At 40.5% G+C, this 25,644-nt stretch overlaps 1 protein-coding gene and 1 long non-coding RNA gene across 15 annotated transcripts in view; one reads left to right on the top strand and one right to left on the bottom strand.

Moving 5' to 3' along the window:
• Positions 1-25,644, bottom strand: part of GRB10 (growth factor receptor bound protein 10) — a 395,303-nt gene that overhangs the window by 87,717 nt on the left and 281,942 nt on the right. For all 14 annotated transcript variants that reach the window (XR_008844002.1, XM_056520328.1, XM_056520326.1 and 11 more), the window contains 2 exons: positions 21,996-22,094; positions 12,037-12,108 (listed from right to left, as the gene is read on the bottom strand). Coding sequence is in view for 13 of the 14 variants with exons in the window: in XM_056520328.1 (XP_056376303.1) it covers positions 12,037-12,108; positions 21,996-22,094 (171 nt within the window). In the remaining variant the exon portion in view is untranslated. The remainder of the gene's footprint in view (positions 1-12,036; positions 12,109-21,995; positions 22,095-25,644) is intronic.
• Positions 11,273-20,682, top strand: LOC130273467 (uncharacterized). Its single transcript, XR_008844003.1, has 3 exons — positions 11,273-11,495; positions 13,942-14,098; positions 20,263-20,682. It is a non-coding gene; the product is annotated as an uncharacterized LOC130273467 (long non-coding RNA).

Raw genomic sequence — 25,644 nt, forward strand, 5'->3', positions numbered from 1 at the left:
CTACTACAGAGACATCCTACGTAGTCAGTTGGCCAATGCCTATTTGCGTCATAGTCCATCCTCTCGTAGGTCTGACTCGGGGGAGAGGGCCCTCTGCGCTCACCTTCCACTGCCATGGCTGCTGGAGAGGGGAGGGTGAAAGGAGCAGTACCAGCTCCATCCTGAGTCTACAGTCACTGATTGAGTAGCTTTCTTCACCCGCATAGTGAAGCAACTCATCAGCAGCAGGTAGACATAGAGCAGGACATGAACCAGCAGGTGGTGGCATACCTTGACATGACTATGCCAACACAGCTTGAAGAGCTTCTGGACTTCTGGGTAGCCAAACTTGTGGCTTTGTGGCTGCAACTAGCAGAGTTTGACCTGGAAAAGCTGTCCTGCCAGCCAGTAGTGTGCCATCAGAGCGGGTGTTTAGTGCAGCTGGGGCCATAGTAACCCCAAGGAGAACTCGTCTGTCCACGAAAAATGTGGAGAGACTGACCTTTGTGAAGATGAATCAGGCATGGATCAGCCAGGATTTCCACCCACCAATACCTGATGCGTCAAAGTAGATTGACCATGGTGCCACACCAACACTTCCCAAATATGGATAGTGCTAAACATATTTAAGTATTTAAGGCACTGCTCCCCAGTTACAGGCATTCCTCCTCATCAGACCACAAGTATTGAGGATATGCATTAGGGCCTTACTCTGTAAGGCCCTACTCTCGCATTATTAATTCCTTTCTTGGCAAGTGTTAATCTCCGAAAAAAGGGTGGCACCACACAGGAACCTCTCCCTATTTCCCACTACAAATAGGGAGGATAAAGGCTACTTCAGCTGCCAATAGGGGGAGGTTGCAGGTAACAATCAAGTATTACTGTTGGATTGGACAGAAGTGCAGTTTATAGGAGAGCCAAGGCTTCCATAAGATTTAAAATTTGTCATGGGTGTGGGAGTGCCAGCTAGTTAGGCACATGGTGTTTTTTGCTCACCTTTCCTTTTGTTTGATTTAAAAAATAGATTGTGGGTCCATATATTTTATCCTAAGCTTTATTAAAAGTTAAGTTCTACATATTGCATATCCTCAATACTTATTTGTGCACACCACTAACACTCAGAAAAGAGACAGTTTTCTTCTGCCTACCTGCCTCAGCTACTATTCTGATCCTGCCACGCGCCTGATGCCACAAATCTGATGCCAAGTTCTCCTTTTTTCACCCACCTTCGTAACTGGTATTGCCATCCACCGTCACCAGGTCACTTTCAGGACTCCTGATGCTGCTGCTGCCGCCACCTTCAGGCCGTTTCATTCTGTCACCATATGGTCTCGTCATGCTGATGCCAGCTCCAAGCTGTCTCATACTGCCACCATATGGTCTCCTCATGCTTCCGCCACCTCCATGCTGTGTCAGCAACTATATGGTCTCCTCATGCTGCCGCCAACTCTAGGCTGTGTCATTCAGCCACTATATGTTCTCCTCATGCTGCCACCACCTCCATGCTGTGTCATTCAGCCACTATATGGTCTTCTCATACAGATGCCACCTTGAGGCTTTGTCATTGTGCCGCTCCGCGACAGGGTTTCTAATAGCGATGCTTGTGATCTGCATGTCATACTGAATAACAGTATTCTTTCACTAACCCAGCTCACATATAGAAAGGAAAAGTGTTCTACACCCCTATTGAGGCTCTCTGTAGGCCAGAAATAGCCGTTTTTAATAGCAATTCACCACAAATAAATTCTCGACCAAAACATTTTTGGGGGAAAATTCGGCCGCTCTGCGACAGGGATTCTAATAGCGACGCTTCTGATCTGCGTGTCATACTGAATAACAGTATTCTTTCACCAACCCAGCTCACACCCTATACGTGTTACAGCAAGGCAAAGTGTTCTACACCCCTATTTTTTAATTGCAAAATGGTCCCTCTGGCATATCAGTAAAGGCAGGGCACACTGCAGGTGCTGATGCCCATGAATTGGATATAATAAAATTAACTGAGCCTCTAATCAGTGTGTAACACTGAATATCCTCACCAGGAATAATAAGCTAGTTCTTAGTGAACAGCATAAATCCCGGTGAGGGTAATGGACCCCAAGAACAGGGACCATTTTTGTGGTTTTAATTGTCCTCCTATTTTCTAATTAATATAAAATAAAAGTTAAGTTTTACAGAGAGAGGGGTGAAAAGGGCATTGGTGCCTTTTGGGCACAATTGTTGTTTGCTGTTCTCGTTACGTCCTTCCTTCCTCTGGGGGCAACTTTTTTGTTGAATTCTACACCCCTATTGAGACTCTCTGTAGGCGGGAAATAGACGTTTTTAATAGCAATTCACCGCAAATAAATTCGGACCTAAACATTTTTGGGTGAAAATTCGGCAAATCGGCCGAATAGAGTTTTAAAAAAAATTGCTGATCTCTAATGGTAATATGTATGGTGGTAATATTCCTCCTTGTATACTGGTATTATTGTTAATATTTGTCTCAGTATACAGGATTTGGTCTTTAACAGTATGATGGTAATATGTAGGGATGACCCGATACCTTTTCTTAAGTACTCACCGATACCAATTACCGATACTTTTTTCAATGTTATGTGACAGGGTTTTTTTTCCCTTAAGGGTACGTTCTAACAGGCGGATCCACAGTGTATTTTATGATGCGGATCCGCCGCTGAAGGACCACTACATGGTGCCTTTAGATGTGCATGCATGGAGCGGCAATACGCCGCTACGAGCAGACACACTATGATGTGAGAGTCGCAACACGCATGCGCAGTGTACTCTTACATCGCGACCACTCTCAACCTAGCTCATGGAGCATGGGGAGTGGCCACAATGTGTGCGAGTACACTGCGCATGCACGGCAACTCTCACATCGCTTCAATGTGTCTGCTCCTAGCGGCATATTGCCGATCCTAGCAGGCACATCTAAAGGCAACATGTAGCGGTCCTTCAGCAGCATAAAATAAACTGTGGATCAGCCCGTGTTAACGTACGCTTAATGGAAAAAAAAAAAGGTGTGTTTTTTCATTTTATAAGAGAAAGGCTTTTTATATAAATATATATATTTTTTATTTTACTTAAACTTTTTTGAAAAGGGGGCGATTCATTTTTTTTGTCCCATAGGGGACTATTACATGCAATCTGTAGATTGTATACACTGATCAATGCTATGCCATAGCATAGCAGTGATCACTGTAATCAACGCTCCTTTACTAATGCCTGCCATGGCTTGCAGCAGTAAAGGAGCACCGATCGGATGCATGGAGCAGGTTGAGGGACCTCCAGCTTTCCTCACAGCTGATTGGGATCATTGCGGTGTAATTGCGATGTCCAAGTCAGCATCCCTGAGGCCAACTGGCAGTTAACTTCAGGATTTTTAGACACAGTGATCAGCTTTGATTGTGGCATCTTAAGGGGTAATGCAGGTCCAGGCTATGATGTGCACTCAGCATAGCTCGAGAGTGGAGGGTGCAGGCGGCTTACCACACCTCCATGATTATATTATAATATATATATATATATATATATATATATATATATATATATATATATACATATATACACACACACACACACACATACATATACATACATATAGATATATAGATAGAGTTAGAGAAAAAAAAAAAAGATCTCAAAACTCACTGCCAGATTAATGACTGAGTTATTTAGAGATGCCGGTGGACCTCTGTTGCAGAGATGCGTGGCGCTCAGAGGCATCTCGTGCCTCTGAGCGCTACGCATCTCTGCAGCCGAGGTCCACGGGCGTCTCTAAATAGGAGCTCAGAGTTGTAAATTTGGTGGTGAGTGCGGATATCTCTATGTTCTCTTTAACCCTATATCTGACACATATGTCCTTTAGTTTATATCCTAGCACCATCGCTGACTCAGTTAGTCTTCATTGCGATCCTGTTCTCGTATTAACCCCCATGTTGCTTGATACTAGTGGTGGAATCGCAATGCAATCAATGTGTGTGTATGTATGTATGTATGTATTTATTTACTTTATATATATATATATATATATACATACACACACATACATACATATACACACACAAACAAACACAGTCATGGCCATAAATGTTGGCACCCCTGACATTTTTCAAGAAAATGAAGTATTTCTCACAGAAAAGGATTGCAGTAACACGTTTTTCTATACACGTTTATTCCCTTTGTGTGTATTGGAACTAAACCAAAAAGGGGAGGACAAAAAGCAAATTTGACATAATGTCACACCAAACTCCAAAAATGGGCTGGACAAAATTATTGGCACCCTTTCCAAATTGTGGATAAATAAGATTGTTTCAAGCATGTGATGCTCCTTTAACCCCTTCACGACGAGCGACGTACATGTACGGCGCCGCAAAGTGTCACTTGGAGCGCGGCGACGTACATGTATGTCGCGGGGTTCCAGGGGCGCCACGTCACCGGTAGCGGTGATCGGGCCGGGATGACTGCTGTTATCTAACAGGCATCCCTGAGACCCCCCATGACCGCGATGGGCGCAAATCGCAGGTCAATTCAGACCTGCGATCTGCGCGATTCCGGGTCATTCGGGTCACTGGTGACCCGGAAAATAAGAGGGATCGGGGGTGTCCGAGACACCCTCGATCCCCCTGAAGGGATAGGAGTTTGGTGGCAGGGGTGCCACTCCTCCTATCCATGCTATTGGTCGGCCGAGCGACCGACCGATAGCAGACCGGGGGAGGGGGGGTTAAAGTTCGGTTCCCCCGCTTTGCCCACCTATCTGTGTCCGGGCAAAACGGGGGAACTGTCCAGGGACCGGCGCCGAAGGTCCCTTACCTGGATCCCGGAGCGCGATCCTCCATGCGGGGATCCCCCACGTGTGGCAGCAATTCATCCGGGTCCTGCCAGGTGAGTTGTTGCCTAGCAACATCCGGAGGGCCACAGTTTACAGTGGTCTCTAAACCGTGACCCTCCAGATGTTGCAAAACTACAACTCCCAGCATGCCCAGACAGCTGTTTGCTGTGTGGGCATGCTGAGAATTGTAGTTTTGCAATATTTAGAGGGGTTCAGGTTGTAGATCAATATGCAGTGGTCTCAAACTGTAGCCCTCCAGATGTTGCAAAACTACAACTCTCAGCATGCCCAGACAGCAGTTTGCTGTTTGGGCATGCTGCGAGTTGTAGTTTTGCAACATCTGGAGGGCCACAGTTTAGAGACCACTGGACAGTGATTTACAACCTGAACCCCTCTAAATCTTGCAAAACTGCAACTCCCAGCATTCAGGAACAGCATAAGGCTGTATTGGCATGCTGGGAGTTGTACTTGCGTGCCTCCAGCCGTTGCATAACTACATCTCCCAGCATGCCCTTCCGCAATCAGTACATGCTGGGAGTTGTAGTTTTGCAACAGGTGGAGGCACACTGTTTGGAAAATACTGAGTTAGGTCACAGAACCTAATTCAAGGTTTTCCAACCAGTGTGCCTCCAGCTGTTGCAAAACTACAACTCCCAGCATGCATGGTCTGTCAGTGCATGCTGGGAGTTGTAGTATTGACCCCCCTCCCATGTGAATGTACAGGCTACATTCACACTGGCGGCAGATTACAGTGAGTTCCCCTCTTCAAGTTTGAGCTGTGGCAAATTTTCCGCCGCAGCTCAAACTCCTAGCGGGAGACTCAGTGTAATCTGCCTCCAATGTGAATGTAACCTAAAAACACTACACTAACATAAAATAAAGAGTAAAACACTACATATACACACGTACACTGCCCCCCCTACCACCCCGTTTCCCCAATAAAAATGAAAAACGTATTGTACGGCAGTGGTTCTAAGATGGAGCCTCCAGCTGTTGCAAAACAAAAACTCCCAGCATTTCTGGACAGCAATTGACTGTCCAAGCATGCTGGGAGTTTTACAACAGCTGGAGGCACCCTGTTTGGTAATCACTGGCATAAAATACCCCTATGTCCCTAATTTAAGCCTCAAATGCGCATGGCGCTCTCACTTTGGAGCCCTGTTGTATTTCAATGCAACAGTATAGGGTCACACATGGGGTATTGCCGTACTCTAAAGAAATTGCCTAACAAATTTTGGGGGGCTTTTTCTCCTTTTACCCCTTATGAAAAGGAACAGTTGGGGTCTACACCAGCATGTTAGTGTAAAAAAAATAAACATTTTTACACTAACATGCTGGTGTTGCCCTATACTTTTCATTTTCACAAGAGGTAAAAGGGAAAAAATCCCCCCAAAATTTGTAACGCAATTTCTCCCGAGTACGGAGATACCCCATATGTGGGCGCAAAGTGCTCTGGGGGGCGCACAACAAGGCCCAGAAGGGAGAGTGCGCCATGTAAGTTTGAGGTGATTTGGACAGGGGTGGCTGATTGTTACTGCGGTTATGACAAACGCACAAAAAAAAAACACACCCACATGTGACCCCATTTTGGAAACTACACCCCTCATGGAATGTAATAAGGGGTGCAGTGAGAATTTACACCCCACCGGTGTCTGACGGATCTTTGGAACAGTGGTCCGTAAAAATGAAAAAATTTTCACAGCCCACTGTTCCAAAGATCTGTCAGACACCAGTGGGGGGTAAATGCTCACTGTACCCCCTCATTACATTCTGTGAAGGGTCTAGTTTCCAAAATGGTATACCATGTTTTTTTTTTTTTTTGTTGTCATGGCACCATAGGAGCTTCCTAAATGCGACATGCCCCCTGAGCAAAATTTGCTCTCAAAAAGCCAAATATGACGCCTTCTCTTCTGAGCATTGTAGTTCGTCTGCAGTGCACTTCAGGTCCACTTATGGGGTACTTCCATATTCAGAAGAGATGGGGTTACTAATTTTGAGGGGTCTTTTCTGCTATTAACCCTTTAAAAAAATGTGAAATTTGGGGGAAAACCAACATTTTAGTGAATTAAAAAATTTTTTTTTTTTACATATGCAAAAGTCGTGAAACACCTGTGGGGTATTAAGGCTCACTTTATTCCTTGTTATGTTCCTCAAGGGGTCTAGTTTCCAAAATGGTATGCCATGTGTTTTTTTTTGCTGTTCTGGCACCATAGGGGCTTCCTAAATGCGACAGGCCCCCCAAAAAACATTTCAGAAAAACGTACTCTCCAAAATCCCCTTGTCGCTCCTTCCCTTCTGAGCCCTCTACTGCGCCCGCCAAACACTTTACATAGACATATGAGGTATGTGCTTACTCGAGAGAAATTAGGTTACACATACAAGTATACATTTTCTCCTTTTACCCCTTGTAAAAATTAAAAAATTGGGTCTACAAGAACATGCGAGTGTAAAAAATGAAGATTGTGAATTTTCTCCTTCACTTTGCTGCTATTCCTGTGAAACACCTAAAGGGTTAAAAGGCTGACTGAATGTCATTTTGAATACTTTGGGGGGTGCAGTTTTTATAATGGGGTCATTTATGGGGTATTTCTAAGATGAAGACCCTTCAAACTCTCTTCAAACCTGAACTGGTCCCTGACTTTATGATGCAAATATAAAGTAGACATATTGTATATGTGAATAAAAAAAAAAAATATTTTAAATATCCATTTTCCTTACAAGCAGAGAGCTTCAAAGTTAGAAAAATGCAAAATTTTCAAATTTTTCATCAAATTTTGGGATTTTTCACCAAGAAAGGATGCAAGTTAGCAAAAATTTTTACCACTAAGTTAAAGTAGAATATGTCACGAAAAAACAATCTCGGAATCAGAATGATAACTAAAAGCATTCCAGAGTTATTAATCCTTCACTTTGCTGCTTTTCCTGTGAAACACCTAAAGGGTTAAAACACTTACTGAATGTCATTTTGAATACTTTGGGGGGGGGGGGGGGGGGGTTGCAGTTTTTATAATGGGGTCATTTATGGGGTATTTCTAATATGAAGACCCTTCAAATCCACTTCAAACCTGAACTGGTTCCTGAAAAATAGTGAGTTTGAAAATTTTGTGGAAAATTGCTGCTGAACTTTGAAGCCCTCTGATGTCTTCCAAAAGTAAAAACTTGTCAATTTTATGATGCAATCATAAAGTAGACATATTGTATATGTGAACCCAAAAAAAAAAATTTTTTGGAATATCCATTTTCCTTACAAGCCGAGAGCTTCAAAGTTAGAAAAATGCTAAATTTAAAAGATTTTCATCAAATTTGGGAATTTTCCCCCCAAGAAAGGATGCAAGTTACCACAAAAAATTACCACTATTAAAGTAGAATATGTCACAAAAAACAATCTCAGAATCAGAATGATAAGTAAAAGCATTCCAGAGTTATTAATGTTTAAAGTGACAGTGGTCAGATTTGCAAAAAAGGGCTTCGTCCTAGAGGTGAAAATGGGCTGCGTCCTTAAGGGGTTAAACTCACCTGGGGCAAGTAACAGGTGTGGGCAATATAAGAATCACACCTGAAAGCAGATAAAAGGAGAAAAGTTCATTTAGTCTTTGCATTGTGTGTCTGTGTGTAATCCAGGGTATGGAAGATATAATCTCCCGGGAAAAGGTGCAATCCGCGGCGCTCTTCTCTTTTGGGGATCAGGCTATTGAAATAACCGGCAAGGAACGACTTGTTAAAATAAACCATTTATTTAGCAAATACATGCGGGGAAACAACGCGTTTCGAGGAGCGGGACCCCCTCTTCCTGATGAAGAGGGAGTCCGGCCCCTCAAAACGAGTTGTTTACCTGCATGTATTTGCGCATTGGTGTCTCTGTTCTTGTTTCTTTCAAATTGCTGTGTGTGTGTGGCACACTAAGCATGGACAACAGAATGAGGAGAAGAGAACTGTCTGAGGACTTGAGAACAAAAATTGTGGAAAAATAACAATCTCAAGGTTACAAGTCAATCTCCAGAGATCTAGATTTGCCTTTGTCCACAGTGCACAACATTATCAAGAAGTTTGCAACCCATGGCACTGTAGCTTATCTCCCTGGGCGTGGACGGAAGAGAAAAATTGATGAAAGGTGTCAAGACCGGATAGTCCGGATGGTGGATAAGCAGCCCCAAACAAGTTCCAAAAGATATTCAAGCTGTCCTGCAGGTTTAGGGAGAATCAGTGTCAGCGCAAATCTTTTTGGTAATGCACATCATTCTACTGTTTACCAAAAACAGAATGAGGCCTACAAAAGAAAAGAACACAGTACCTACAGTGAAATATGGTGGAGGTTCAATAATGTTTTGGGGTTGTTCTGCTGCATCTGGCACTGGGTGCCTTGAATGTGTACAAGGCATCATGAAATCTGAGGATTACCAACGGATTTTGGGTCGCACTGTACAGCAGTGTCAGAAAGCTGGGTTTGCGTCCGAAATCTTGGGTCTTCCATCAGGAAAATGACCCCAAACATAAGTCAAATAACACCCAGAAATGGATGGCAACAAAGCGCTGGAGATTTCTGAAGTGGCCAGCAATGAGTCCAGATCTAAATCCCATAGAAGACCTGTGGAGAGATCTTAAAATTGCTGTTGGGAAAAGGTGCCCTTCCAATAAGAGACCTGGAGCAGTTTGCAAAGGAAGAGTAGTCTAACATTCCGGCTGAGAGGTGTAAGAAGCTTATTGATTGTTATAGGAAGCGACTGATTTCAGTAATTTTTTCCAAAGGGTGTGCAACCAAATAAGTTAAGGGTGCAAATAATTTTGTCCAGCCCATTTTTGGAGTTTGGTGTGACATGTCCAATTTGCTTTTTTTCCTCCCTTATTTGCTTTAGTTCCAATACACACAAAGGGAAAAAACATGTGTATAGCAAAACTACTGCAATCCTTTTCTGTGAGAAATACTTCATTTTCTTGAAAAATTTCAGGGGTGCCAACATTATATATATTTTTTTTTTCTGTTACCTGTTATACCCAACTATGATGGACACTTACCCCTCCCCTTTATGGCTCCGCCTTCGCATAGCCACACCCATGTCCGAAATGGGCTGCTTAGTCAAAAATGCTCAGGCCTATTATCAGTCCCAGTTCCTGATTCTCTGTATCTGTATGGTTATCTGAAGATGCACTACTGAATGTAGCGGAGTCAGAAAAGCTTACTTGTTTTTTATATGTTTTTTTAAGATGGATTTTGATGACTTAGATCTGGCTCTTGTTTTCCTCCAGTCATATTTTATTGCGTGCATAATCAATGAGATCTTTGGCATTTATACTTTTTTCATATTCATGAAGCTTTTTTCTGCTCCTTCAATTTTTGGTTTTAGCGCATTATTCATAGTTGTATATTTTTGTTGATATTTCCTTTAATGCAGCTTTTGTCTTATCAATTATTATTTCAGGTTTTGCAATTCTTTATGTTCGTGTTAACAGTTAGAACAGTATATGTTAATGCTACTCTCCATTCGTTCAGAAATTCCTGATTAGTAATACCTTGTGAACCTTTTTGGATCTATCAGCCCCTTACAGAGGGAAGAGTACTAATCTCTGTCTCTAGAACACCCTTTCGCAAAGCCGAAGAAACCACCATTAGAGGTTGGATACTAGGTACTATGAGGGAAGCTAGTAAAGATACCTATATCCTAAAACCTTGTTCTCTGAGAGAAGCAGCTGCATCTAAAGCAGCAGCAAGAGGGCTATCTCCTCACCATTTTGAAATATGCTATAAAGGTCCTAAACATTTGTTAGACACTACAGATGCCCTTCAGAAACTGAAAGACTCTAGACAGAGGATATTGACAATACAAAGGTTTATACTGCATGGGTCTGTTGTGATTATTTTTTCTGTATAATCCTTGTCTGTCATTTCCTAAGATGGGCTAGTTTGGAGTCAGGTGAAAGAGGTTGGTTAGGAGAGAGATGAGCATGTTTGAGTATGTATTTCTGTTTGGGGCAATAGAACACATTTGCTAACTGTTGGAAGCATAGCAATCGATCTCCTAGGAAGAGCTTAGTATTAGATTACATCTTTTGACCATAATGAAATATATTGGCTTTGGTTAGGTGTAATCCTTTGGATGCTATGGGGATTTGGCAGGTAGAGGTATTAATACTTAAAACTTTTGTTGTCACTGAGGTCAGCCCATCTTCTTAGGGTTTCTCTCACTGAAGGGGAAATGGAGAATCTCTTTAAGGTAAGAGCTCTGTGAGCAATTTGTGTACCCATCTGAGTCTTATTTCTGTGCTTTTGTGAGCTGCCTTATTGGCAAGTCACATGATGCTACATTTTCACTCTTCCGACAGAACATCAGAAAAAAGACTCTTATACCCATCTGTTGTTGCTAGGTTGCAGTCATATCCCCCTAGAACAAAAACAGTTTGCAAATGACAGTTTCCTGCAAACTGCTATGTCTTCATACCTATAGAAATTAAATGAGATGGGCCGAGTCGAACAAGTGACACTTTCCTATCCCGGTCTCACGCCGCTTGCGTATTCTCCCTACTTCCAAGACTAGTCACAGCAGCACTTAATGGCTCAGCCAATCACTGGCCAGAGCAGTGTCTAGTCTTTGCTAGTCTTGCTCCACCACCTCATCTTGGAAGCAGAGAGAAGATGAGTAGCAGGGCACCGGGAATGAGTGTCAATGGGAGCTGCTGGGGACGAAAGCAGGTAGGTATTATTTTTGTTTATACTCCAGCCCAAAAAAGTTACAATGGAATACAATTTTTATCTAGATTTAAACAGTTTTCAATGCCCGTTGGGATACCTGATGTTTCTTATAAGCATTGATTAGCTGCTGACATTTTAAGGAGTGGTCACATTCAGATATTCACATTTAATTGAAAATGGTGAAATCTGTGGATTGAAAAAATGTGCAGCATTTCTTAATCTGAGATTTTTGATCATTCTTTGCATAAAAATTTACTTATTCACCATAAAAAGTGTTTATTGCCAAATTTCCTAAATGTAACACCCATTACACAACCTGTAAACAGCTGCAAATTTGGCAATATTTTAGAGAAAGCTATACATCTATATCTCTCTTCTCTATCCACTATTGTGTATCAGAAATCACACTCCATTGTATTAGGATAGTCTGTCTATTCGATTTGGGCATAATGAAACTTCTGGACAGGCTCACTTTAATTTTTAAATCGGACTGAAGATGTTCCTAAAGTAGTTAGAAAATAAATAGATTTTGGAGACTTACTGGTGCAGAGAAGTTTGTGTGCAAGGTTTTCTGTTGAGGGATTCTGTAGTTCTGATAAAGCAGCATGCCATACTGCAAGAAAAGATGATATATTACTTAACATTCAAAAATTGAAAAAAATCATATGTTATGTGGTAGAGGTTGAAGGGGTATTCCAGGCCAAAACTTTTTTATATATCAACTGGCTCCGGAAAGTTAAACAGATTTGTAAATTACTTTGATTAAAAAATCTTAATCCTTGCAATAGTTATTAGCTTCTGAAGTTGAGTTGTTTTTTTCTGTTTAACTGCTTTCTGATGACTCACGTCCCGGGAGCTGTGCAGTTCCTATGGGGATATTCTCCCATCATGCACAGCTCCCGGGACGTGACATCATCATTGAGCAGTTAGACAGAAAACTTCAGAAGCTAATAACTATAGAAAGGATTAAGATTTTTTAATAGAAGTAATTTACAAATCTGTTTAACTTTCCGGAGCCAGTTGATATATAAAAAAAAATTTTTGCCTGGAATACCCCTTTAACTAAAAAACACACAATACCCGGAGTGCCTGAGAAAAAAAATAAAATAAAAAATATATAAAAAATAAAGTGCATACAAAACAACACATAAGAAACAGTCCTCAAGTATTTCCTAATTGGGATATCTGGAATAGGGTAATCAGAGCAAAGGAAAGAAAACAAGTAAAGACATAGGAAAAAAGATGAATAGGTCCAGCGAGACCATTCAAGGCAACAATAGAATTGATTAATTCAATATATCAGGTACAAATAAAATAAGGAATCGCGAGGGCCCTTGTGTCTTCCCCATCAATTTAAAAAATAAAACTCTATAATTAGTAGAGGTAACCCACTAAAAAGTGTAAATTATGACTTACCAATAATTCAGTTTTCATGAGTCCATCAAAACACCACCACATGAGATTGCCCCCAAAGGTCTACATAGGAACAGGAAAAACAGAGGTTAAAAAGGCCCCTCCCCTTCAACCCCTCAATGTTTATAAATGACTACGAGAGCATATATTAAAAATGCACGTAAGGGTGGAAATAAACAGATGCTGTCATGATGGATTCATGAAAACTAAATTATCGGTAGTCATAATTCTAACTTTTCAATTCTTCCCTCACAACAGCACCACATGGGATTTACCATATAAATGGTGATTAGAGAAGGAACGCAACCTGTAGCACTTTTCAACCAAAATCAAGGTCCTGGGAAGAGGCCACACCTAGCTTGTAGTGCTTGAAAAATGTATGCGGGGTAGACCACGTTGTCGTTCTTCAAATCTGCTCAAGGGAGGCTGAAGTCTTTTCTGCCCAGGAAACCGCAATGGCCCTTTTAGAATGAGCCTTAAGCCCTTCTGGAACGTCTTTACCTAAAAGACTTGTAAGCTTCTCCGATAGCTGACATAAATGGGTACCCCGCCCCTAGACATCTTATCCCCTATCCAAAAGATAGGGGATAAGATGTCCGATCATCCCGTGATCTCTCCAGCAGTACCCGGTCATTTGGTGCACGGAGCGAAGTGCCTGATGACTGGCGATGCAGGGGCTGGAGGCTCGTGACGTCACACCACGCCCCCTCCCATAGACTTGCATTGAGGTGGCGAGGCGTGACGTCCCAAGCTTCCGGCTCCTACATCGCCAGTCTTCAGGGGTTCCCAGCGGTGGGACCCCCGATATCAGACATCTAATTCCCTATCCTTTGGATAGGGGATAAGATGTCTAGGGGCGAAGTACCCCTTTAAGCCATCTGGAGATGGAACTTTTAGATGCCTTTTCCCTTATTTTGTCCTTGTAATTGAATGAACAATTTAAGTCCTTCCGCCGTGGCTTGCTGACACTAAGGTAATGTAACACTGATTTAACATCTAGAGTATGAAAATTATTTTCTTTTTCATTCTTTAGGTTATTACAGAATGCAGGCAGAATGTTATCTTGAGATCCATGAAAATTGGTTACTACCTTTGGAAGGAAGGCAAGATTTAATTTCAAGATGATCTCATCTTCAAGGACGGTCAAATAAGTGGACGAGGCTTTAATTTCACCTACTCTTCTGGCTTAGGTGATTGCTACAAGAAAAACTGTTTTCCATATAAGGAAGTTAAAGGGGTACTCTGGTGGAAAACAAATTTTTTCAAATCAACTGGTGCAAGAAATTTTAAGAGATTTATAAATAACTTCTATTTGAAAATCTTAATCCTTCTATTTCTTAGCTGCTGTATGCTCGAGAGGAAGTTGTATAGTTCATTTCATTCTGACCACAGTGCCTTCTGCTGACCCCTCTGTCCGTGTCAGGAACTGTCCAGAGGAGGAGAGGTTTGCTATGGGCATTTGTTTGTACTCTGGACAGTTAAGATTTTTAACTAGATGTAATTTACAAATCTGCTTAACTTTCTGGCACCAGTTGCTTTGAATTTTTTTTTCCACCAGAGTACCTTTAATAGAGGATTCCTGTAGAGGTTGAAAAAGTTTTTTGGTTAAAGCAAATAAAAACAAATTGCTATCCCATGGGGGAGTTCTATATAGGTAGTCGAGACTTTCTTACTCTTTAGTAGAGTGTCTATTATAGGGGAGGTTTATCAAATAATTTAAACACAGGAAAAGTTGCTGAGTTGCCCATAGCAACCAATCAGATCGCTTTCATTTTGCAGAGGCCTTTTCGAAAATGAAAGAAGCAATCTGTTTGGTTGCTATGGGCAACTCAGCAACTTTTCCTCTGGACAGGTTTTGCTAATTCTCCCCCTATAACCTTACCAGAAAGTCTCTTTTTCTAAGACATACCTCTCAGTAGCCACGCTGCCAGCTGAATGTTTTCCTGTCCATTGGGACAAAGAGGGCTCTGGCTCAATAAATCAACTCTCAGAGATAGAAGAATAGGTTCCACTAGCGAAAGTGCTTTCAGCAGGATAAGCCAACTTTTTTTGGCCATATTGAAGCTATGAAGATAACCGGAGCATTCCCCATCTAGAAATTCATAGGCAAGATTGAATGACCATTCTTGTTGAACCTCCACTGTTTCTGGGCCATCCTTTGGGTTCAGAGAGAAGCACGAAACTTTCTGGTACTGACCTTTGGCTAATAGATCTCCTAGTATCCCCAGGTTTCCACCAAAGGCTATAACTCTTGCGGGTTTTGTTCCCATTCGCCCGAATCTACAAGATGTTGGCTTAGGAAGTCTGCTTCAGAGTTGTATCCCTTTTTGATGAACCACTGAGAGATTACATTTTGTTCTGCCCAGAAAAAAAAAACATGTATTTTTTGAGATTTTAGGAGAGAGTGTACTGTCCCTCCTTGATGAAGGCCATTCTTATGTTGTCTGATTAAATTTTCATATTATTCTTTTATGAGGTCTTTTGAAATTTTTAAGGCTTTTGAGACTGCCTTTAACTCTTTAAAGTTCGAGAAACAAGCCTAGATGTCCTGCGACCAAAAACACTGCAACTGAATGTCTCCTACATTAGCACCCCAGCCTCAGAGACTGGTGCCCGTTGTTATGGCTATTGACGAGTACAGGATCAAAGAAACACACCTTATAAAGATCTTCCTTTTTAACCACCATTTCAAAAGACATCTTGTTCTCCAGAGAGAGCTGAAAGTGGTCACATTCATTTAGGATAGAGACTGCAGTGTCCTGGAGTTACTTGCCAATTTTTGAGCCACAAAGCACGCCTAACAGCATTAGATAATGTCGCCAGGACCAGTGTCTAATGGTGAAATTGCGGCGTCCTGAACAGCTGAGAGGATGGAGGGGGGGGGGGGGGGGAGGGTCCCTACTTGCCTCCTCTCCGTCCGAATGGTGATGAGCAGGCATGGAGCAGCAGAGCATCGATAACACTGATCAATGCTATACTATGGCATAGCATTGAACAGTATGTAATCAGAAGATTGCATGTAATAAATCCCTATGGGGGCTTAAAAAATGGTGTAAAAAAAAAAAAAAGCTAGAGAAAAAAAAAGTTAATAAAATGTGAATTAAACGGGTTATCCAGGAAAAAACTTTTTTATATATATCAACTGGCTCCAGAAAGTTAAACAGATTTGTAAATTACTTCTATTAAAAAATCTTAATTCTTTCAGTACTTCTGAAGTTTAGGTTGTTCTTTTCTGTCTAAGTAATCTCTGATGACACGTGTCTCGGGAACCGCCCAGTTTAGAAGAGGTTTGCTATGGAAATTTGCTTCTAAACTGGGCGTTTCCTGAGACACGTGTCATCAGAGATTACTTAGACAGAAAAGAACAACCTTAACTTCAGAAGCTCATAAGTACTGAAAGGATTAAGATTTTTTAATAGAAGTAATTTACAAATCTGTTCAACTTTCTGGAACCAGTTGATATATAAAAAAAAGTTTTTCCCTGGAATACCCCTTTAACCCCTTCCATACTAAAAGTTTAAATCATCCCCCTTTTCCCAAATTCCATATAAAAAAAATATGCAAACATTATAAAAATAAAACATATGGGGTATCGCCACATGCGTAAAAAAATTATAAAAAGTGATGAAAAAGTCCCATCAAAACAAAGTTTATCGTTACCATAAACTTCAGATCACGGTGCAAAAAATGGGCCCTCATACATGCCTGTATGTGGAAAAATAAAAAGGTCATAAGGGTCAGAAGATGACAATTTTAAAACATACTAATTTTGGTGCATGTAGTTATAATTTTTTTAAACTAGTAAAATAAAATAAAACCTATATAAATTAGGCATCCTTTTGACCATATGGACCTACAGAATAAAGATAAGGGGTAATTTTTACAGAAAAATGCACTGCGTAGAATCTGAACCCCAAAGGGTAACAAAATGAGTTTATTTTTTTTCATTTTGCCCCCCAAATATTTTTATTTCTCATTTTGCCATAGATTTTGTGGTGAAATGATTGGTGTCATTATAAAGCAAAATTGGTTGTGCAAAAAAAAGAAAAAAGCCCTCATATGGGTCTGTAGGTGGAAAATATAAAGAGTTATGATTTTTACAAGGTGAGGAGGAAAAAACGAAAGTGAAAAAAATTAAAAATGTCCCTGTCCTTAAGGGGTTGACAGGTAAAAACTTTATTTTTTATTTTTTTTTAACAACCTTAGAGTCTTGAACGTTTATTTTTGGGATTTCAAGTTTCACATCATCATTAAAAAGGGATGCGGGGAAGTTAAAATAAAAATGCCCCAAAGCCACCACAATACCTGTTCTGTGTCCCCTGTCGTTATCCATGTGATTTTGCTAGCTCCTGTGGTCCCGGTTGTCTCCTGAATATCCTTTTTTTCTTGCTTGCAGCCCAGACTACAACTCCCAGAAGTCAGTGCGGCTCTGTTTAATGGCTGCCAGACAATTGATTTTACTCTATGCACATGCTGTGTTGTTGTAAACACAGAAGCACACACTGTACAAGACTTTTCTTTCAAGCTATCCTCCCCCTCAGCAATAAATTATGTAATTCTCTGAATGGCAGCAGTCAGTGATTAGATCTATAGCAGGCAAAGAGCACAGTTGTGTTGAGTTGTGACTGAGAATCTTCACAGGAGACACCGGTAAGATCACACAGGGAGGGTAGGGGAGGTGTGGCTGTGAAGCCAGACAGAAATCACGCAGTGTTTGCCTCCTAGGAGGGTGGGGGCTAGTCACAGTGAGGGCTTTGCATAAAAACAAAGTGGATCTGATAATGATGTCCCTCTCTCACTCTCTGCATGTAACAGCTGAAAGATGGAGGAAACTGCTCTATATAGCCAATGAATGATATTTAGACAAATAGGTTGGTGAGAGGGAAAGGATGGACAATGGGTTTAGCTCCCCAGAGTAACCCTTTAGGGAAACCTGGAATGGAACTCTTTAGAAGTTTTTATACTTTTTCAGGATCTTGCCATTCTTCAAGAATAAGATTATTAAAGAGGCACTGTCATTATGAAAAACGTTTTATATTTTGTAGTACTACTGATGACTTTTTTAAATATACATTTAAAAAAATTTTCAATTTTACAAAAATTCTAAAATAAAAATAGCCACCACTAGGGGTCATCTGTCAGAAAGACTACTCTGTATTTTGCAGCATACTGGATACTGGCTGTAACGTGTGTTGGTATCCAGTATAGGAGATCCCCATTGCACCACTACAGCCTTCAGCTGTTCCTAAACTACAACTCCCATGATGGGAGTTGTAGTTTTACAACATCTGGGGGTACAATCTTTGTAAAACTCTTTAGAGCTGTGTATTCTCCAGCTGTGTGTCTCCAGCTGTTGCAAAACTACAGACAAAGGATGTGTGGGCATGCTGGGAGTTGTAGTTTTGCAACAGCTAAAGGCAACACTGCTCTAACACAGTGCTTTATAAACACTGCAGCTCCAGCTGTTGCAATGCAAAACTACAACTCCCAGCATGCTAGAACAGCCAAAGCTTTCTGACTCCTGAATAACAAAGAAGCTTATCAGTCGGTGAAAGCTGAATGACACACAGTGACAGCTATGTTGATTAACATCCAGCTTTACTAGGAACAGATAGATCATATATGCATAAAAACTACTATGCAGTGATTTGCAGACTGCCAGGCTGCTCCCAGACTCAGATGGAGTTATCCACAGTGAGGGAGAGAGATGGACACACCCCCTCCACAAGGAAAGAAAAAAAGCAAGTGAGCAACATATAATTGCTATTTGTTAGGGATATAGAGCCATGAGATGTACATGATCCGGAACAGGTACTTTTTTTTGCACAATGACAGGTACGTTTTAATGTGTTCATGAACATTAAAAACCTGCTGCTTCTTTGGTCTGAGACCTGCAAACATTTGATCCTGAAAAGGACGCTACAGGAGCATCAGGTAAATTCATAGTACTCCTAACTGCACTCAATAATACATTTAAATCTTCAGGGGAAGTAATACTTTTTATCTTCCCTATGAGAAAAAAGCTTCCAAAATTTCACCTTCCTGAGAATTCAGAGAAACATTATATAACTTTCATTTTTAATTCCCTAGAAACCTCTTGATTTCTTCAGGGCCTCCTTGTCTCCCTAAAAGGAAAGACAGACACCCATAAGAACAGGGGATAAAGAGAAAACCCCTCCCCCAAAGTAAGTGAACCCTTAAAAAGTACCTGCCACCAAATAAACTTTTCTAAACTAACGCAGCCTATGTTCCCTAACTATTCCTAACACTACTCCCCCCCTTAAAAAAAAAATCAGAGCTTTAAAAAGCTCTCTATCATACCTTTATTCTTGCTCACATAGTGCAATCTCCCAGCAGGAGAAAGTGGAAATTTCCCAGCAGGCATGACATCACTGAAGCCTGCTGGGGGACCACCCTTAACATCATTGCAGTGCTGTGATGATTAGAATACCTTAAAGGGGTACTCCGGTGAAAAAAACTATTTTTTTTTAAATCAACTGGTGCCAGAAAGTTAAACATATTTGTAAATTACTTCTATTAAAAAATCTTAATCCTTCCTGTACTTATTAGCTGCTGAATACTACAGTGGAAATTATTTTCTGTTTGAAACACAGCTGTCTGCTGAATTACGACCACAGTGCTCTCTGCTGACATCTCTGTCCAAGGAAATCCCTATAGCAAACATATGCTGTTCTGGACAGTTCATAAAATGGACAGAGATGTCAGCAGAGAGCACTGTGCTCGTGATGTCAGCAGACAGTTCTGTGTTTCAAAAAGAAAAGCATTTCCGCTGTAGTATTCAGCAGCTAATAAGTACAGGAAGGATTAAGATTTTTTAATAGAAGTAATTTACAAATCTGTTTAACTTTCTGGCACCAGTTGATTAAAAAAAAAAAAGGTTTTCACCGGAGTACCCTTTTAAGCTCTGTGCAGCTTTCAGTCCATGTATCTTTCAGCAAGTCTCTTTTCAGCTGTCAAGCTCATTGCAGAGAAACACTTTCTGAGTTTGGTCTACTGTCATCACAAGCAGGAGAGCAAAATCTGAGATTCTGACCAGACAAAGTGTTCTGGCCAAGAAGAGTTACCCCTGGTGCCAGAAGTATACAGCAGCAAAACTAACAACATTTTTTTTATTTTTTTAAATTGAAGCCAAATTACAAAAGTTATTTGGCACAGTGAATCAAATATTAAAAGTCATGTTTAATGACAGTGCCCATTTAAGGGTCAGATACTCACTGGGTTACCGGGTCCAAAGATGTAGAGCGAGAAGGACCTGATCCACCAATGGTGACAGAGGTATGGGCCATATTTAAATACATTTCCTTGTTTGAATCTGGTGCCCTTTCTCCCACAGAAGTGTTCCGGCGTATGGCACCATCTTGGAGGCGGGACTTCCGGTGGTCAACCAATCAGGGAGCGTGTACGTGTGACGTCACGGACCTGAGGCCAGCCAGAATGCAGCCAGGGGAACCATGAAGCACCCGAGGCCAGCCAGGAAACGGTCCCACCAAATAAACTCCTGGAGCGCCGCAGAGGACCAGGAGTGGGACCAGAGAGGCACCTCCAAAGAGGCACGAGCTGGTGTGCAGAAGAGGGGGACCCAGCAGTGCCCGACTTGAACTGCATGGACTCCAAACAAACCTGTCCTGGATCATAGAGGTAACAACCTCTCTGTACTGCTGCTCCATAGTTACAGGAAAACACTTAATGGGTTGAAGGGGAGGGGCCTTTTTAACCCCTCTGTGCTTCCTGTTCTTATGTAGGTCTATGGGGCAATCTCATGTGGTGCTGTCGTGAGGGACAAATTGAAAATATCGCTATGGTGTGTTGATAAAAGTTTGCTATGATATGTTAGTTAAAGTTTGTGATGGGGACAGTGGTGATCAAATTCTGTCCTCTTCATAACAGTTATAAATCCATGCAAATCGTTCTTTTAAAATAATTTTACAACATATAGCTACTCTCAAATGCTAGTTTGGAACTACTAGCTATATGTTGTAGCAAACTTTTATCAACACACCATTGCGATATTTTTTGTGGGGTTACCACTACTATTGAACTATATAATAGAGTTTATTTAGTTTTTATTTAAAAAAAAAATAGGGAAGATTCAAGGGCCTTCTGTGAGTCCCTATTTTATTTGTACCTAATATATGTTGGATTAATAAATTCTATTGTCACCTTGAATGGTCTCACTGAACCTATTCATCTTTCTTTCTCTTTACTTTTTCTTCATTGCTATTCCAGATATCCCAATTAGATAATACTTGAGGACTGTTTCTTTTGTCTTGTTTTGTATGCACCATTTAAAAATTATTATTTTGTTTTCTTTACCTCCTGACCTGAACTTTTGATCAATGCAGTTAAATATTACATAGCAGTATTTAACAGTAAACCCACTCTTTATGCTATGTGCTATGAATAAGTTGCCTTTAAATTGTTAAAATGTGAAGTACCGTTAATAACTAAACAAAATGTACAATTTACATTCGGTCCAAGATTGTTCACTCACAGGCCTTTTTTTTTTTTTACTGAAAAACTGTCATTTTTTTTACTATTGAGTTTACTATCTGCCTCCCCGCCTCTCCCATAGATATACACGGAGGAGGCGTGTCGGCCGCAGTGTCATGCTGTGGCCAGCACGCCTCCTGCATGGAAGAGCCACGGCAGAGCCGGGGCCCCGTGCAAGGGATCGCAGGGGAGGGTCCCAGGGGTCAGACCCCCCGTGATCAGACACTTATCCCCTATTCATATGATAGGGGATAAGTTGTTATGGCTGCATATTTCCTTTAAGCATCAAAGTCACAAAATCTGCTAAGTTAAAATAGCCATTTTAAATACAAGCCAAAACTGCTAAAATATGGCTAAAGGGCCTCAAAAATAAGGACCAAAAACTGCTCAAAAGTGAATTATTTTAAATACAGCTAAAAATAAGCGTGTGAAAATAGTCCACAATGTAGATATATGCACAGATTCATACTTTTTTACAACAGAATCACCACATTGTTGGCTTTAATGAGTACTATTCTTTAACTGTGTACCACTTGAGGCTCTTGGAGTAAATGTAAATTTACACGAGGAAAATACCTTCAAGAGTCTGAAAGCAGTCATCCAACATGTCCGAGTTTGTTCATCTTCTGCACACAGAAATCTCATCTCTTTAACATCTGTTAGGACTCTGTTGGGCTACAGGAAAAGAAAATGAGCCTATGTTGTATATTTAACTTACAGAACCAAAATTAACTTCTACAGAACACAGAAAAAAATCTGATTATACCCAAGAACAATTGACAAAAGAGGAATAAAATATTTAAAATATATTTTTAAAATAAAAGGTTTAAAATAAAATGTTTAAAATATTGTTTTGCCCTTTTTAAATAGTTTTAATACAAACATAAACCTAGTAGTATGAGGCTTATAGCGTTACGGTCGATAATTTAAAAAAAATATTTAATACCTTCTTAATAACCAATACCTACTTAACCCCTTAAAGACGAAGCCATTATGACCTTAAAGGGGTACTCCTGTGGAACACTTTTTATTTATTTTTTATCAACTGGTGACAGTAAGTTAAAACAGATTTGTAAATTACTTCTATTAAAAAATCTTAATCCTTCCAGTACGTATTAGCTGATGAATACTACAGAGGAAATTCTTTTTGGAACACAGTGCTCTCCGCTGACATCAAGAGCACAGTCTGCTGACATCTCTGTCCATTTTAGGAACTGTGCAGAGCAGCATATGTTTGCTATGGGGATTTTCTCCTACTCTGAACAGTTCCTAAAATGGACAGAGATGTCAGCAGAGAGCACTGTGTTCCAAAAAGAAAATAATTTCCTCCGTAGTATTCAGCCGATAATAAGTACTGGAAGGATTAAGATGTTTTTAATAGAAGAAGTAATTTACAAATCTGTTTAACTTTCTGGCACCAGTTAATAAAAAAAAAAAAAAACACACGTTTCCACCGGGTACCCCTTTAACCCCTTAAGGACACATGACGTACTGGAACGTCATGTGTCCACTCCCGATCTATAACGCGGGGCCACGGCGTTGTTAGAGGCCGGGACCCGTGGCTAATAGCGCGCGGCATTGATCGCTGTGCCGCGCGCTATTAACCCTTTAGACGCGGCGTTCAAAGTTGAACGCCGCGTCTAAAGTGAAACCGAAAGCATGCCGGCTAGCTCAGTGGGCTGTTCGGGATAGCCGCGGTGAAATCGCGGCATCCCGAACAGCTGACAGGACAGCGGGAGGGCCCCTACCTGCCTCCTCGCTGTCTGATCGCCGAATGACAGCTCAGTGCCTGAGATCCAGGCATGAGCAGTCATGCGGCAGAATCATCGATCACTGGTTTCTTATGAGAAACCAGTGATCAATGTAAAAGATCAGTGTGTGCAGTGTTATAGGTCCCTATGGGACCTATAACACTGCAAAAAAAAAGTGCAAAAAAAAAGTGAACATCATTTAACCCCTTCCCTATTAAAAGTTTGAATCACCCCCCTTTTCCCATAAAAGAAAAAACACAGTGTAAATAAAAATAAAAATAAACATAAATGGTATCGCCGCGTGCGGAAATGTCCGAATTATAAAAATATATCGTTAATTAAACCGCACGGTCAATGGCGTGCGCGCAAAAAAATTCCAAAGTCCAAAATAGTGCATTTTTGGTCACTTTTTATATCATGAAAAAATGAATAAAAAGCGATCAATAAGTCCTATCAATGCAAAAATGGTACCGTTAAAAACTTCAGATCACGGCGCAAAAAATGAGCCCTCATACCGCCCCATACACGGAAAAATAAAAAAGTTATAGGGGTCAGAAGATGACAATTTTAAACGTATTAATTTTCCTGCATGTAGTTATGATTTTTTCCAGAAGTCCGACAAAATCAAACCTATATAAGTAGGGTATCATTTTAATCGTATGGACCTACAGAATACATATCAGGTGTCATTTTTACCGAAAAATGTACTACGTAGAAACGGAAGCCCCCAAAAGTTACAAAACAGCGTTTTTTTTTAAATTTTGTCGCACAATGATTTTTTTTCCCGCTTCACCATAGATTTTTGGGCAAAATGACTGACGTCATTACAAAGTAGAATTGGTGGCGCAAAAAATAAGCCATCATATGGATTTTTAGGTGTAAATTTGAAAGAGTTATGATTTTTTAAAGGCAAGGAGCAAAAAACGAAAATGCAAAAACGGAAAAACCTCCGGTCCTTAAGGGGTTAAGGACCAGAGCATGTTTTACTAATCTACTCTATGCATTAATTAATAACCCTGGGATGCTTTTACTTATGAATTTGATAGAGAGAGAGTTTTTTCGTGACATACCGTATTCTACTTTATGTTAGTGGTAAAATGTCATTGATACTTGGTATGTCTATTTTCCTCACAAGCAAATTCGATATATTTATGGACATTTATCAACGGGTTTAGTCAGGTTTTCTTTACTATAATTGTCGCAAAATTGTCGCAACTGCGACTACACGATTTTTCGTGCGACATTTTGACTGGAAAGTGAGAAAAGCAAGTTTTCCTAAAATTTACTATGTAGTAATAATTTTAAAATGGACTACGGGTAGTCAGGTATTTATTAACTGCGACAGTCGCAACTGCGCAAAAGAAAGTCGCAACAGCGTTAAAAATTGACTAAATTTACTCCGGCTCAAACATGGAGCAGAAAAAGCTACTACCAAAGTAAAAAAGGAAAAATTGCTTACGTGAAAGAAAATTATCAACAGGCTGAAACCAGTTGATAAATACGTCGCACATAAGCAAAAAAAAAGTAAGGAAAAAATTACTAAAAAAAAGAATACATAAGCAAACATTGATAAATGTCCCTCATTGTTTATGTGAATCAATATATAAATTATGTTTGCATCATAAAGTTAACATGTTTTTACTTTTTGAAGTTTAGCAGCAATTTTCATGAAAATTTCAAAATCTGCGTATTCAAAATAATCAAAATGAGATTCAGAAAGTTTGTTAACCCTTTAGGTGTTTCACAGGAAAAGCAGCAAAATGGAGGCGAAAATTCTAAATCTTTTTTTTTACAACATGTTCTTGTGTACCCATACTTTTTATTTTTACAAGGGGTAAAAAAAAAAGAAAAAGCCCACCAAAATCTGTGGATATGTGGATGTAAAGTGCTCTGTGGGTGCACTAGAGGGCTCAGAAGGGAGGGAGTGACAATGGTATTTTGGAGAGCAAATTTGGCTGAAATGGTTTTTTTTCAGGAGCATGTTGCTTTTAGGAAGCCTCCATGGTGCCAGAACAGCAAAATACACCCATATGGCACACTATTTGGGAAACTACACTACTCAAGGAATGCAACAAGGGGTACAGTGAGCCTTAACACCCCACAGGTGATTGATGAACTTTTGTTAAATGGGACATGAAAATGAAAAATCTGATTTTTCACTAAAATGCTGATGTTACCCCAAATTTCTCATTTTCACAAGTGGTAATAGGAGAAAAAGGCCCCCAAAATTTGTAAAAATTTCTTTTGAGTATGGAAATACCCCATATGTGGATGTAAAGTGCTCTGCAGGCGAATTACAATGCGCAGAAGAGAAGGAGCACCATTGGGCTTTGGAGAGAGAATTTGGTTGGAATAGAAGTCGGGGGCCATGTGCTTTTTCAAAGCCCCCATGGTGGCAAAACAGTGGACCCCAACATGTGATCAATTTTGGAAACTACACCCCTCGTGGAATGTAACAAAGGGTGCAGTGAGCA

Source organism: Hyla sarda, chromosome 5 (assembly GCF_029499605.1).
Source record: "Hyla sarda isolate aHylSar1 chromosome 5, aHylSar1.hap1, whole genome shotgun sequence".
NCBI classification, from domain to species: domain Eukaryota; kingdom Metazoa; phylum Chordata; class Amphibia; order Anura; family Hylidae; genus Hyla; species Hyla sarda.